The following is a 12,637-nucleotide window of genomic DNA, read 5'->3' as shown; positions in this document are numbered from 1 at the left end:
ATTCTAACGGGTACATTTCTGATTTGCCAGCCCTAAGCTAAGCCCTTGTACATATATCAGCTTTTTTAATCCTTAATGTTCTAGTTAGCACTAGGGTTCATGAAGGACTCAGTCACCATACTGTTCCCTGGACATGGCTGGAGAATGGTTGTGTGTTCCTTCTCAGGGGCCTGCATGCTGTCAGACACCATTCATTTTTCTCTCTCCCCTCCCCAGCACTCCTAACCTATTTGTTTTGCTCTCCTCCCCTTCTCCTTCATTCCCTTCCCAAAACTTGAGTTCAGGTCTCCAGGGAGATAAACATTAGCCCCTCAACCCAGCAAGCTCTGGGAGTCCGGACGCAGTCATCCCGCTGCCCAGGACACCGGACTGGCTGAGATGAGCCTGGTGTAGCCCTGTTGGGCTCCTTTGCTCTGGGAGTCACAGCCCATTTCTGGGTGCCAGAGATTGCTTCTTCCTTTCGTGGCCCCGAGCCATCCTCAGAGGTTTCTTGGACAGCACCCAGGGCGACCCGGGCTGATAGGCTCCCTGCCTAGGTAAGGCATGTCACTGCCCGGGCATTTGTGTACAGCTGGCTCTGTTTGAAATCCAGCCTCTCTCTGACTTCACTTCCTGAATGTGCTGACAGGCCTCTGAGCCAAGTCAAACAGGTTCCCGATGCTGTGCCTGCAGAGCATTCCCCTGTGAGTGCAGCTGGGGAAACAAAACTTGTCTCCAGCCCGTGGAGAGGACCTGCCGGCCCTTATATGACCAAGAAGCAGGCCCTGTGAGACCTTGTTGAATCTTACTGGGAAACGTTTGCATTTCAGGGAGGGTGGTTTGTGCATGTGTGCGTGCACACACACCGGCTTGGAGCATGGCGTGGGGGAGTCCTGATTGCTTCTTCTTAAATGAACAAGTCTACAGTGAAAAGTGGCTAATTCTTGTTTGTCTGCTCCATACAAGGGCTGTATATACATGATCCTCCTGACAGCCTTCTGAGGGAGCCCTGGCTGGCCTCATTTTTACAAAGGAAGGGATTGAGGCTTAGCAATATTAGGGTACTCGGCCCTTGCTCCCCCAAATACAACTGCAGAGCCCAGATTAACCTGTAGGCACTCAGTTCCAAAATCCATGTGCCTCCTCTAACTTGTAATACCTTGATTCTTCATGGAGTCGGAAGGATAGGGAGGAAGAGTGGAAAGGGGAGAGGCTCTGGGTAGAATGACAACGGGGTCTGTGGCAGGGAGGTTGTAAGGCTCAGCTGAGATACGTGGCACCAGTACTCAGGAATAAGGATATATGTGTACAGTGCAAGCTCTCTGGGGTCAGAAAGACCTGGACTCAACTTGCGCTTCCACCAGCCACTTACCCCATGAACCTGAACAAGACCTGAACCTCCATTTTCTCATGTATAAAATACAGCCCTGTCATTTACTTGTGAGACCCAGTACAGTGCCTGCTACATAGTAGAAGTTTGGGAAATGAGATCTATCATGAATATTATACACGTGTTTTTATTACACTTGTAGAAGACGCAGTTGGTTTCTCCTGAAGTTGGGAAAGGCTAGGTAATGTCATGGAAACAAGTAGCTCTCAAATCTCTGTGTCCTAAAACAACAAAGGTTTTGTTCTTGCTCATGTTCAATGTCTGTTGTAGATTTGCTGGGCCTGGAGAGGGACTCTGATCTACATCATTATTATTTAAAGACCCAGGTTAATGGACACGCCATTTCTATGCTTCCATATTTGCCAAAGCTGAAGCATGTTGAATCTCTCACCTGCTCTTGGGCTTCCACCTGATTGTGAGAGACGTCACCCCTGCTCACATTGCATTAGTTAACACAAGTCACGTGGTTTCTTACCCACCTTCAAGGAGGTAGGAGATGGGAAAGTACTACCCTACCTTGTACCCAAGAGGAGAGCTGGAAATGTTTGGCATAGAGCATTAGTGACTCTCCACCAACCCAAAAGCCATCTTCTTTCTCACTCCTTTCTTGCTATCAGAGCCCTGAGTTTTTACTTATTTTAAAAATAACTTTGTGTGTTCACTTTCCCATGTGGTTAGAAAAAGGAGATCCCAAAAGGCAAAGCATGACTATCAGCCAATTATGGAGGCCTCATCCCCTGTTTGGGTATATGTACGTGACCAACTCCTAACCAAAGGGATCTGAGAGGAAGTCGACAGGTGGAGGTGGGGAGCTTCTAGGAAAGGTTTCTTTTGCTAATAAAAAGAGAAAAATTAGAGTAAATGTCCTTGCATTGTGTTTACCTATGATGTCAGGAGCTGCCAAAGCTACCTTGAGGCCACACAAGGAGGTTCCTTGACATACCGAGAATGGTGATGCAAAAAGATAGAAAGCCCTTAAACCCATGATGATGTCCATGAACAAGGTCATTGAGCCCTGGACTTGGTTCATGCCTGGACCTCTTTAAATTGGGTCTTCTGTTACTGGTCCCTATAAGCATCCTAACTGTTAGTGTGGTCAATTACATAACAGCCCAGGTTCCTGCCCACCTTTTTCCAGGACTTGTGATAAGGCCAGGGAAAATTCCTCCCACTGAACATGAACCTAGATGAATCACCACTCTGGAAGAGATCAGCCAGCAGCAGAAGCTGATGGACTGACAGTCCCGAGGAGATCTGGGAAATACGCAAATTCTGTGCAGGTAGCCAGTGCGTAGCAGTAACCTGAGAAGGCAGTAACGTGGTGATCTGGGAATCCAATGTTCTGAAGCAACAAGGAGGCAACCATCAGACACTGTTTTTCGGTGGATGTACATGGGAGAAGTCTGTATGGCAAGAAAGTGCCGGGGATTCTTGGCACTAAGTGTTCTGGCCCCTCCAGAGAGGATGAGTTTGCAGCAGGACAAGGGGAGTTCACTTGCTGCTGGGGCACGGATGGCATATCCCAGGAGACTCTCTGATTACCTTTGCTCAGATGGTGTGCACATCAAAGAACTTTCTGATGACTAATTCAGTTCCTTGGGGTCCTTGATGTGGAAGCAGGGACGTGCCCTGGATAAGGAACCCAGGATCACCCGGGCATCTGGTTCCTCAAACAACATAGAAGAAAAATATGGTTCTTGAAGCCTAATGATGGCCCCATCAGCCAGTGGATGAGGAGAGCCTTGACAAAAGCTCTTAAGACTTACTGGGAGAAACAGTTGCTGAGTCGGTGAGATCGAGCTAGTACCAATGACATAGCCAGGGTAGAGGTGCCAGTGGAAGGAGACAGAAGAGAGAAGAGCCCTTTGGAAATGACAGAGGTGTGAACTGGGGAGCGCAAATAGCATCACTCATCACGCTTCCTTTGCTCACTCCACCAGCAAAGCAGGCTGTCTCTCAACCCCTGGGATGCCCAGAACTCTTCCCCAAGCTTTCCCTCATGGGGCTCCTGCAGCTGCTGCCCTTCTCATCCGTTCTTCCCCTGAGGAACTCTAGTCATGGAGGAAGTCTCGGTTTAGGTATTTTTTGCAGAAAGGTCTTTCCCCCTGGCCCTGCTCAGAAGGTTTTTCTCTTTACTTTCCTTCTTTACTGTCTTCGTCGAGGTGTAGAATCATACATTAATTGGTGTGTTTTCTATTTACCGTGTCTCTTACCAGAATAAAAACTCCATGAGGGGAGGCATCCTGTGGATTTCACTCCCTGTTGCCTTCCGAGTGCCTGGCACAGAATAGGAATTCAGTGTTGCTTGATAAATCAAATGAGTGTCATATGGATGCTAGGTGTTACGATGCTAGGTGTTAATTCCCCCAACATAAGTAAAAACATTGGTCTCTTGGCTTATATCAGCAGATTTGTATAGTTTGGGTCAATCAGTCCCACTGAGCTTAGTCAGTTCTGGCGGATGACATAAAAGTAGGTTTGGGTCCTGCAGTGGTGAGATCACAAGCCTTTTTTTCTTTGACATCTGTTTATTTGAGCATCCTGACACTAAGCAGGTAGACTCGACCATTTTGTAAGATGACTTCCGTTCAGATGTCAAGTTGACACAGGAAAACTGAAGTTCAGGACAAGCTGTCAAGGCAAAATGTGAACTTGCAGATATCCCTCCTTAGGCCCAGCTTGCCAGGAAGTTGTGTAGGAAGAAATGTAGGATAATGGGGGCTCAGCCTAAGCCATCTTCTTCCCACTTCTCCCCCAACTCCAGGACAGCTTTGAAGACCACAGGCATTCCAAATTAAACTAAATCCTGTCTTTGGTATCACCCTTCTTACCTGGCATCTTCCCCACCAGTCCATCACCCAAACTGTTACCAGCATGAATCTCTCTCAAGTTGAGAGTCCGTTTCTCTGTGTCCTTCTACATTTCCCTATCACCTGCAAGATAACTACCAAACTCTTAGCATGGAACAGATCCTACTTCACAACCTCACCCCTAAACTTTCCTGCTTCCATTTCTCTTCTCATACCTTCATTCCCAGCTTCTCCAAGCAGCTTACAGCTCTCTGAATGCACCATGCTCTCCTATGCCGCTGTGCCCTCGCATGCAAGTTCCTCTCCCAACCTTTCCTTCCTGGTGAGTCCCACTGGCTCAGCTTACATGTCACCTCTCCCATGAAGTCTCTCCTGATAATGGTTCCTCCTCCCCAGATCTGGCATCTCTTTGTGCTTTATCTGTATGCTCTTCCCCCACCAGACTCTGAATTCCTTGAGAATAGGGATTGTGTCTCGCTCATCACTGAATCCCCACGCTTAGCATAGGGCCTCAATGAGACCCAGGCCCAGGGGCATACCCTTCTCTGGGATGTCAGACATCCAAAACCAAATAAATGGGGCCAGGTTCTAGAGTTAGGAAGAAACAATTTCACTTTCTGGGGCCGTCCCATATTCTAACATTTCCCCATCTTCCATGACTTTCCACTTGACTCATATAGAAGACCCATGGAGGCAAGGGTAGGGCAGAGTCTTTTTTGGAATTGTCTTTTTTGGTTAGTTCCACCAATGCACATCTTCTCTAACAATAAAAGGACATGGGGAATAGATACTTCAGCATGATCCTTATCTCTATCCAGAAGATGCTAAGCACTAACTTCTAGACCCCTGAGATATATTAACTTTATAAAAAGAAAGTCCTCTCTGGATTACCAATGAAGTATTTTTTTTAAAGATTTTATTTATTTATTTGACAGAGATCACAAGTAGGCAGAGAGGCAGGCAGAGAGAGAGTGGGGGGAAGCAGGCTCCTTGCCAAGCAGAGAGCCCGATGTGGGGCTTGATCCCAGGATGCTGGGATCATGACCTGAGGCAAAGGCGGGGGCTTAACCCACAGAGCCACCCATGTGCCCCGAAGTAGTTGTTTTTAATAAAGCCACATCTGGAACTATTTTTTATGCTTGCCTAATGGTCACACATTATCCTTCTCCATCCCCACCTCCAAGCCCAATCTTTCAGGCAGACCCATTTTATATAAGGAGGTGCCCACTTGCATTAGTGGAGGGGAGAAGGGACACTGTATGGCTGGAAGAACGTGCAGACAGCTTATTTTAAGAACACTCATTGAAAAGTGGGCTTTAGAACATTCACTGAAAATTGGCTGGGCTTGAATTTTTGGGGGGTTTTCAATCCATCTGGACTTGTATACCTGGAAATGGATGAGGTATACTTCACTAGAAGAAATTAAGACCTGAAGTTATTTTGGAGGAGGGTTTAAGTTCAATTGCTTCTTCAGTCATCACACATTTATTTTATAAATATCTGCTAGTGCCAGGCATTGTACTAGGAGTCTGGGGTCCACGGATGAGTAGGATAGGGTTCTAGCCAAGAGTCACAGAGGTTCACAATGTTAATACTTTGATAAGTGCTACCATAGAAGTTTTGATAAAATGTTATGAATGCTCAATGGGAATGTTCATTCCTCCTGAAGATAGAGTTAGCAAGGAAGGCTTCATAGCGAAGGTGCTATGTATGCCAAGCCTTGAGGAATGGGTGGGATTCATCCACTGGACCAGAAGGAAAGGTATTCCAGGTAGATGGATGAGCACAAACAGAAGCCTAGAAGGGGGAAAAGGCATGAGACTCAGATTCACACAAAAGCAAATTTCTCATAATGAGTGTGTAGCCATTAAGCTTAGGAATTATTAACCATTTTTGAGTCATGGAACTCTGTGAAAACCAAATAAAAGCTAATGATTTCTTTCCCCAGGGGAGCGTGTATGTGCCCGTGTATGCATGCACGTACACATACATAGAATTTTGTAGGCTTTTTCATTGAGTTCATGAACCCTCTGCCCCAATGGACACAAAGGGTTACAAATCTGTTTGAAATATCCATACATAACACAAATTAGATGAGAATTAATGGTTTTATGTGGCACTAGCTTCATCTTCTCCAAATACTAGTGCTACCCAAGTAACTTATTGAATGGCAAAATAAAATTAACTTGTGTGTCTACAAAATTAGCTGATTTTCTGTGTCCCAAGGTCATTGGTTAATGTCCTCTACCACAATGACTTTTCTATCCCTTTTGTTAGAATGGTTAGAATTTCAGGGATATACATTTAGAATGTTAGTTGAAATACACAAAAAACAAACAAGAGTAGCGATAGGCCTGAGACTCAGGCTCTTTTTTTTTTTTTTTAAACACTTGGAGTCTAAAGCTGGGGAGTGGTGTGGCTTTTTCTGTGCTTCTCTGTTGTCTGGCTTAGTCTACCTTTGCAGGTAATTAATTCCCCAGCCTGCTTATTTTTTCTAGTTGGCTCTTGTTTAGCTTCCATAGAGCCCCACCCCGAAGTGCTTTATTGTCCCTCTGCTGACTATTTCTACATATGGTCAAAATCAACTCACCTTCCGGGTTGCTGACATCGGCAAATTCACTGTTTGCAAACTCTGCTCTGCTCCCAGTAACCCTTTGTTAAAGAAGGGTTATTACAACGGAGTGGATCTGATAGCTATCAAGTCTGTCCAATCTCTTGCACTCGGAGATACACTCCAAAGGAACAACTCTTTCTGTCTTTGGATTTACAGCCACAGGCAGGATATTAGCACTCTCAGACCTGTTGGGTACTAGAGCACTGCTAATGAGCAAACAGCCCTGCCTCAATTAGTGGTTTGTGAAATATTCCTGGATATCAAATTGCTTTTGCTGCTTGATAATCACACCGGCTCTTGGGATGAAAAGCAACCAAGCAAAAATTGTTCCCTTGTTGCATACTGCCTTGTTGATCTCCCAAGTTGTATCTGTAGACAGAATTTAAGTTTGCCATTTCCCCAGAGCTAAGGTTTGACTTACACAGGTAATCACTGTGTTGGTGTTCATGGTTTCTCTTATGAATCTTTTTGGGTATATAGATTACCATCTTTTAAGGCTATTTGTGTAATAAGGACTTAAACAAGGTTGATTATTTTAGAAACAAATTAAGAAATAAACTGTAGAAAAACCCCAACTGGTAAACTGCTATTGTAGTAACTTGTCTAAGTATAGGTGTTTACTTCAGAGAGAAAGAAAGAGAGAGAGAGAGAGAGAGAGAGGAGGGCACTGGAGGAGAAAGAATATTAATGAAACTGGGAGAATTTTTCATCCAGATTGCAAATCGTGCTGACTCTTCCTAAATTCTTAGCTTCTTAATTACCCAGTAACTTCAGATGGCAGTAACGTTAACCCCAGCAACTGAAAAGAAAAGCTTCAGTGTAGAGCTTGGGAAGAAAAAAGTAGTAAAGGGAAAGGAATTCAAGATCTGTTATTGGTATTTGAATACGTTTATTGTGACAAGAATGCTGTTATAAATATTCATAAGCAAAGACCATCTTTTTTATCGAGGGATTGTTAAAGATTCCAAATTGGAAGGATACATCTTCTGTGAAAATCTGCCACTGTTCCTGATTTGAGAATAAGCAACTACTCTTAAGTTTCTGCTAACATCACAAATGGTCACAGCACATGCCACTTGGTATAATCCAGATTTTAAATGGACTTCCCAGGGGACTGTCTGTCCCTCTTCACCACAACCTCCCTTCCCTCAGCCTTCGGAAGGGCCACACTATCCTCTGTAGGAAACCCTACATAGATTGTTGGGGGAGGGAAGAGGGTAAGTTGACAAGAGCATCAGCTACAGTTATCTCAAGTCCAGTAGAGAACAGTTTTCACTGCTTGATAGTAAGAAGCACTGAGAGTGATGTTAGTTGACTCTCCACTCTTTCAACTTCACCTAGATAGGTAATCCATAGATGATGCAGAAAAGAGGTTGTGGGAGGGGTACTTTTCCAATATTTTATTGCATTTTCTTAAATATCCTTTCTGGAATTTTCAGGAACAAAACATAAAAAAATTATATACTTTATTACAAATGGTAAACTCAGAGTGCTCCAAATCTCTTATTTACAAACAACACTGGGCAGGACACCCAAACAAACAAACATGAAATAACTTACAAAGGCATGAAGCTGTTTATTGACAGTAATCAGCTTTCATCAAATTAAAAAATATATATATGTACATACACAGTTAAGGAAGGCAGGCCAGAAAGAGTTCATCTGCAGGCTCAGCCTCGCTCTCACAAACCTCCCTCCCGCCTCCCCTCCCCCAACCCCCCCTCCCTTTGTGTTCTTAATGAGTACTACAGAAGCAAATCTACAGTCTCTATTGCAGTTTGGAACCCCTCCCCCTCCCCCCCTTTAATACTGAATGAGATCGAATGTTAGGTCCATGCAGTTCTTGGTCAATGTTAAAGAAAGTCTAACGTTCTGTTCGTGCGGGAACAGCCCGTTCGCAAAGCGGGGCAGCCCGCAGGCAGCCGCTCCCTGGCCCCATGCCAAGGGAGGGCGCGCCAAGTCCTTCCCACTCGTGCACACTGGGGGCGCCGTCAGGACGCCGCCCAGTCCAACTTGGATACCCTTGGCTTTAGTCCTTGGACACTTCTTTTCTGTCTCTCTCGCTCTCTCAACTTGTCAAGTTCTCAAGTCTGTCTCTCTGTGTAATTTTTTTTTCTGTTGCCCCTCAGCCCCCGACAGTCTCTCTTCAAAACGTTTGCAACTGCTGCGTTAGCATGAGTTGGCACCCACTGTTAACGTGGTTCATGACTTTCTGTTTAAGCTGGGCCACCTGTTCCCTGAGCATGTTGGCCGTGGACGCCAGCTCCGAGTTCTGCGCTTTCAAGGTTTTCACTTTTTCCTCCAGCCGGGCGATCCTCTCCAGCTTCCTTTTCCGGCACTTGGAGGCAGCTATGCGGTTCCTCATGCGCTTCCTCTCTGCCTTGATTCTCTCTTGCGACTCCATGTCGATGGGGGACAGGGGCGGCGTTTCCCCGGGCATCTCGGGCACCGTCTGCGGCTCCTCCTTCAAGGCCTGCAGCCGCGGGTGCTGCACGGGGAGCTGCTGGGGCAGGTGGTGCGGCGGCTGCGGGGGCTGCTGCTGCTGCTGGGGCTGCGCGGGAAAGGCCAGGCCGGCCGCACCGTAGGAGGGCGCCCCGCCGCCGCTGCTCAGCGCGCCCGGGTTGAAGTTGCTGAGGTTGGCGTAGACCGGCGGCTCGCTGTGCAGGCTGGCACTGAAGCCGCCGCTGCCGCTGCCACCCGCTGCCGAAGCCACCGCCGGAGCCACCAGGCCCGCCCCGCTGACCGGCTGCGCCGCCGACGTGACGCTGGGCAGCGTGTTCTGGCTGTGCAGTTCGGCCAGGGCGCGCACGAAACCCTCGGCGAAGCCCTCCTGCTCGTCTGTCACGTTCTTGGGGCACAGGAACTGCGTGGGGGTCGGCGTGGTGGTGATGTGCCCGTTGCTGGACTGGATTATCAGGCGCTCCAGCTCGGGCGAGGCCAGCTTGAGCAGCCCCACGTCGGGCGAGGTGAGGAGGTCCGAGTTCTTGGCCCTGAGGTGCGGCTTCAGGCTGCCAACCGGGTCGGCCAGGTTCAGGGTCATGCTCTGTTTCAGGATCTTGGGGTTACTGTAGCCGTAGGCGCCGTTCTCGGACTGGAGGAACGAGGCGTTCAGGGCATCGTCGTAGAAGGTCGTTTCCATCTTTGCAGTCATAGAACAGTCCGTCACTTCACGTGGGGTTAGTTTGGGCAGCGCGCAGAAGTTTCGGGGCCGCAACAGCGCGCTGGCGAGCGGGGGACACCCGCGCCTCCCGGGGCCCTGGGCAAGGAAAGTTTCTCGAGAGCCGCGCGCACCCGCCGGCTGTCCTCCCCCCTGCGCCCTGCTCACCAGCTCGCTCCCCAGGCGCTCAGGGTTCAGGTGCCGCCCGCACTCTTGCCAGCTCGCGCGCGCTGCCCCGCTTTGAAAAGTCGCGGTCACTCACGGAGCGCTCTCGGGCGCAGCGGTTCCTGGGAGCCCGCGGACGAATACGCTTCCCGGCGACAGCGGCCTTCCCGGCGGCAGCAGTCAGCGCCGATCCCGCTGTGGCCGGCCGGCGGCGGGTGTCCGCCGCCCCGACGCCGACGACTGTCCCCTCCTCCGCTGCGAGGGGGAGGCGGCGCCTGGCAGCCGCGGCTCGCGCTCGCCCAAGTTCAGCAACCGGTGCGAGAGAAGCTGAGCGCACGTCCCTCTTCGGTCTCCTCTCTCCGCCGCCTTCTCGTCTTCACCGCCGCCGCCACAGCTTCAGGCGCAGCAAAGCTTTGCAAAAGTTCGCTCCGGGACCCGGGCCACTTGTCCCCTGTCCTCCTGGCCAGGAAAGTTCTTGGCCGCTGCAGCCGCTCTCCGGACTTCCCCGGACGGACTGCCGCCTCGCTCCGCGCTGTCAGCAGCTCCCGGGCAGCGGGGCTCTCCTCTTGGGGGCGGCTGGAGAAGGGGCTCTCCGGACGCTCCCCAAAACACCAGCCCCGGAGCCACAGGCGCTCGCTCTGGGCAGTTGGTGAGTAAACAGAAAAGAAAATAGGATTTGCAGCTCGGACTCCACTGCCGTCTTGCCTGCCTGTGTCTGCCTGTCTCCCTGAGTCCGCGCACCTCCACTCCCGCCTCGGTGCTTCAGCCACACTCCCTGCAACTCTGAGCCCTTATCCAGCCCGAGCTCAACACTTATCTGCTACCAGTCAACCCCTAAAAATAGCCCATGATGTCACCCCAAGGCCTTCCCATTGGCTCGCGTCGCTCTCAAGGGGGCGGGCCCGCCCGTCGCCATGGAGACCCCACCCTAGAAGATTCTTCTCTAGGCCCGCGGAGGCTCACGGGATGAGGTAATGCTCCGCTGCCCTCCTACAGTTGGGCCCTTCTTTCTCCTCCTCTCCCCCTCCCCCTCCCGCGCAATTCGCGCGGGGCTCTTTCCCCTCCCCTCCCCGGCGCGTCTTTCCCGGCCCGCCCGGTGCATTGTGGGCTGACGTCTTGGGGTTTGACTGTCTAGTGACGGTGGCTACAGCAAGTCGGTTGGACGCGGGCTCTCGCAGCCTCTGACCGAGGCGGGCTCAAGTTCAGGGCTTGGGCGGGAATGCAGGGGACTCAGGCAGCCGGAAGGCTCGGAAACCGGGCCAGGTGTCTGGGGCTGAGAGCGCGGGGTGTGGGGTATTTCCCCACTTGGGGTGCTCGGTATCATCCACGGGCACTTCGCCGCCTTGCGGGGCCGGAGGCTGATCGCTCGGGTGTGTGCCCCCCCGCACTTCCGGGGGGCGGGAGCACCGCCCTTAAGGTGGCTCTGTTAAGTCCCCTGTGGGGGCGAGTGAAAGTGAGCTTAAGTTTAGGGGCGGTCTCGGGAGAGCGGGCCCCCCACGTTGAAGACGCTGCAAAGTTTGTCTCCTGGTCAAGTTCACGAGCGATGGTCCGCGCTGCTGTTTGGCTGAGCCTAGAAGCCGCCTGATTTGCATTGCTCGAAACTGGGTGCTCAGCTAAGTCTGCGTTGCACCCCCACTGCACCCTCCAGACCATGGGAGAAAGGGTGCGAGGGCTCAGTTTTGCCTCGATGGGGAAGTTTTTCTATAGGGGGTAGAATTAGGGGGCAACTCAGCTTCCAGTTGTGAATGAGCGTTTAGGGAATCCGAAACTTGGGGAACCCCGGTGATCGTCGGCTACCCGCCCCCGCACAACATGCAACCATAGTTCACAAACGCGCGCGCGCACACACACACACACAAACACACACACCGCACCTCCCGTCCTGATTTGTTTACAGGAAAACAAGTCCGAGAGCGTCAGATAACTCAGAAAAAAGTCACGCAGCGAGTCAGGGGTAGCGACCAAGATTTAAGATCTCTCCGCTCCCGGCCAGGTGGTGGGCCCATATCCTGGGTAGCCTCTAGGAAGCGCTAGACACATATGAGTGGTTCGTTTTCTGCGGTTGTTATTTTATCCTCCTCCTACCACGCAGCCCTTAGGGACAAAAGTGTATGGCGGAAGGAATATCCAAATCGGGGATCGTGGGTTCTCGCGTGCCCAGCGCTGCCACGGTGTGAAGTGATCGAATTGCCGAACTTCTGTTGAGTTCCTTCAGGTCTGCAAGTGGGGCCGGTGAGACCCACCTCACTGGGCTGAGCTAGTGAACATCGTCGCCTCCAGGGCCAGGAGGTGGTCGCCGAACAGCCCCCTTTCCTATCCTCCCTCGGAGTTTCCCAGAACCTCGATGAAATGACAGGATAGGAGTGTGACCTGGCAGAACCAGGTGTCCTTACCCCTGTGAGGAGCGGTGGGGGGAGGAAGGTGAGGGAGGAAAGGGTCAGAAGTCAGCACTTTCCCGGACCTCCTGTTGAGGACTGGGGTTTGAAGTCAGACTTGCAGCAATTTGTGTTCTCAGATTCTAA

At 50.4% G+C, this 12,637-nt stretch overlaps 1 protein-coding gene across 1 annotated transcript; it reads right to left on the bottom strand.

Annotated features, from left to right (window-relative positions):
• Positions 1-7,673: 7,673 nt before the first annotated feature.
• Positions 7,674-9,997, bottom strand: JUN (Jun proto-oncogene, AP-1 transcription factor subunit). Its single transcript, XM_080800477.1, has one exon. The coding sequence runs from the start codon at positions 9,942-9,944 to the stop codon at positions 8,940-8,942; it is 1,005 nt and encodes a 334-aa protein (XP_080656603.1). The 5' UTR covers positions 9,945-9,997; the 3' UTR covers positions 7,674-8,939.
• Between the last annotated feature and the right edge of the window lie 2,640 nt (positions 9,998-12,637).

This window comes from Martes martes, assembly GCF_963455335.1.
Source record: "Martes martes genome assembly, chromosome: 4".
NCBI lineage: Eukaryota > Metazoa > Chordata > Mammalia > Carnivora > Mustelidae > Martes > Martes martes.
The sequence above is the reverse complement of the archived record's forward strand: the minus strand, read 5'-3'. Positions and strand labels throughout refer to the sequence as shown.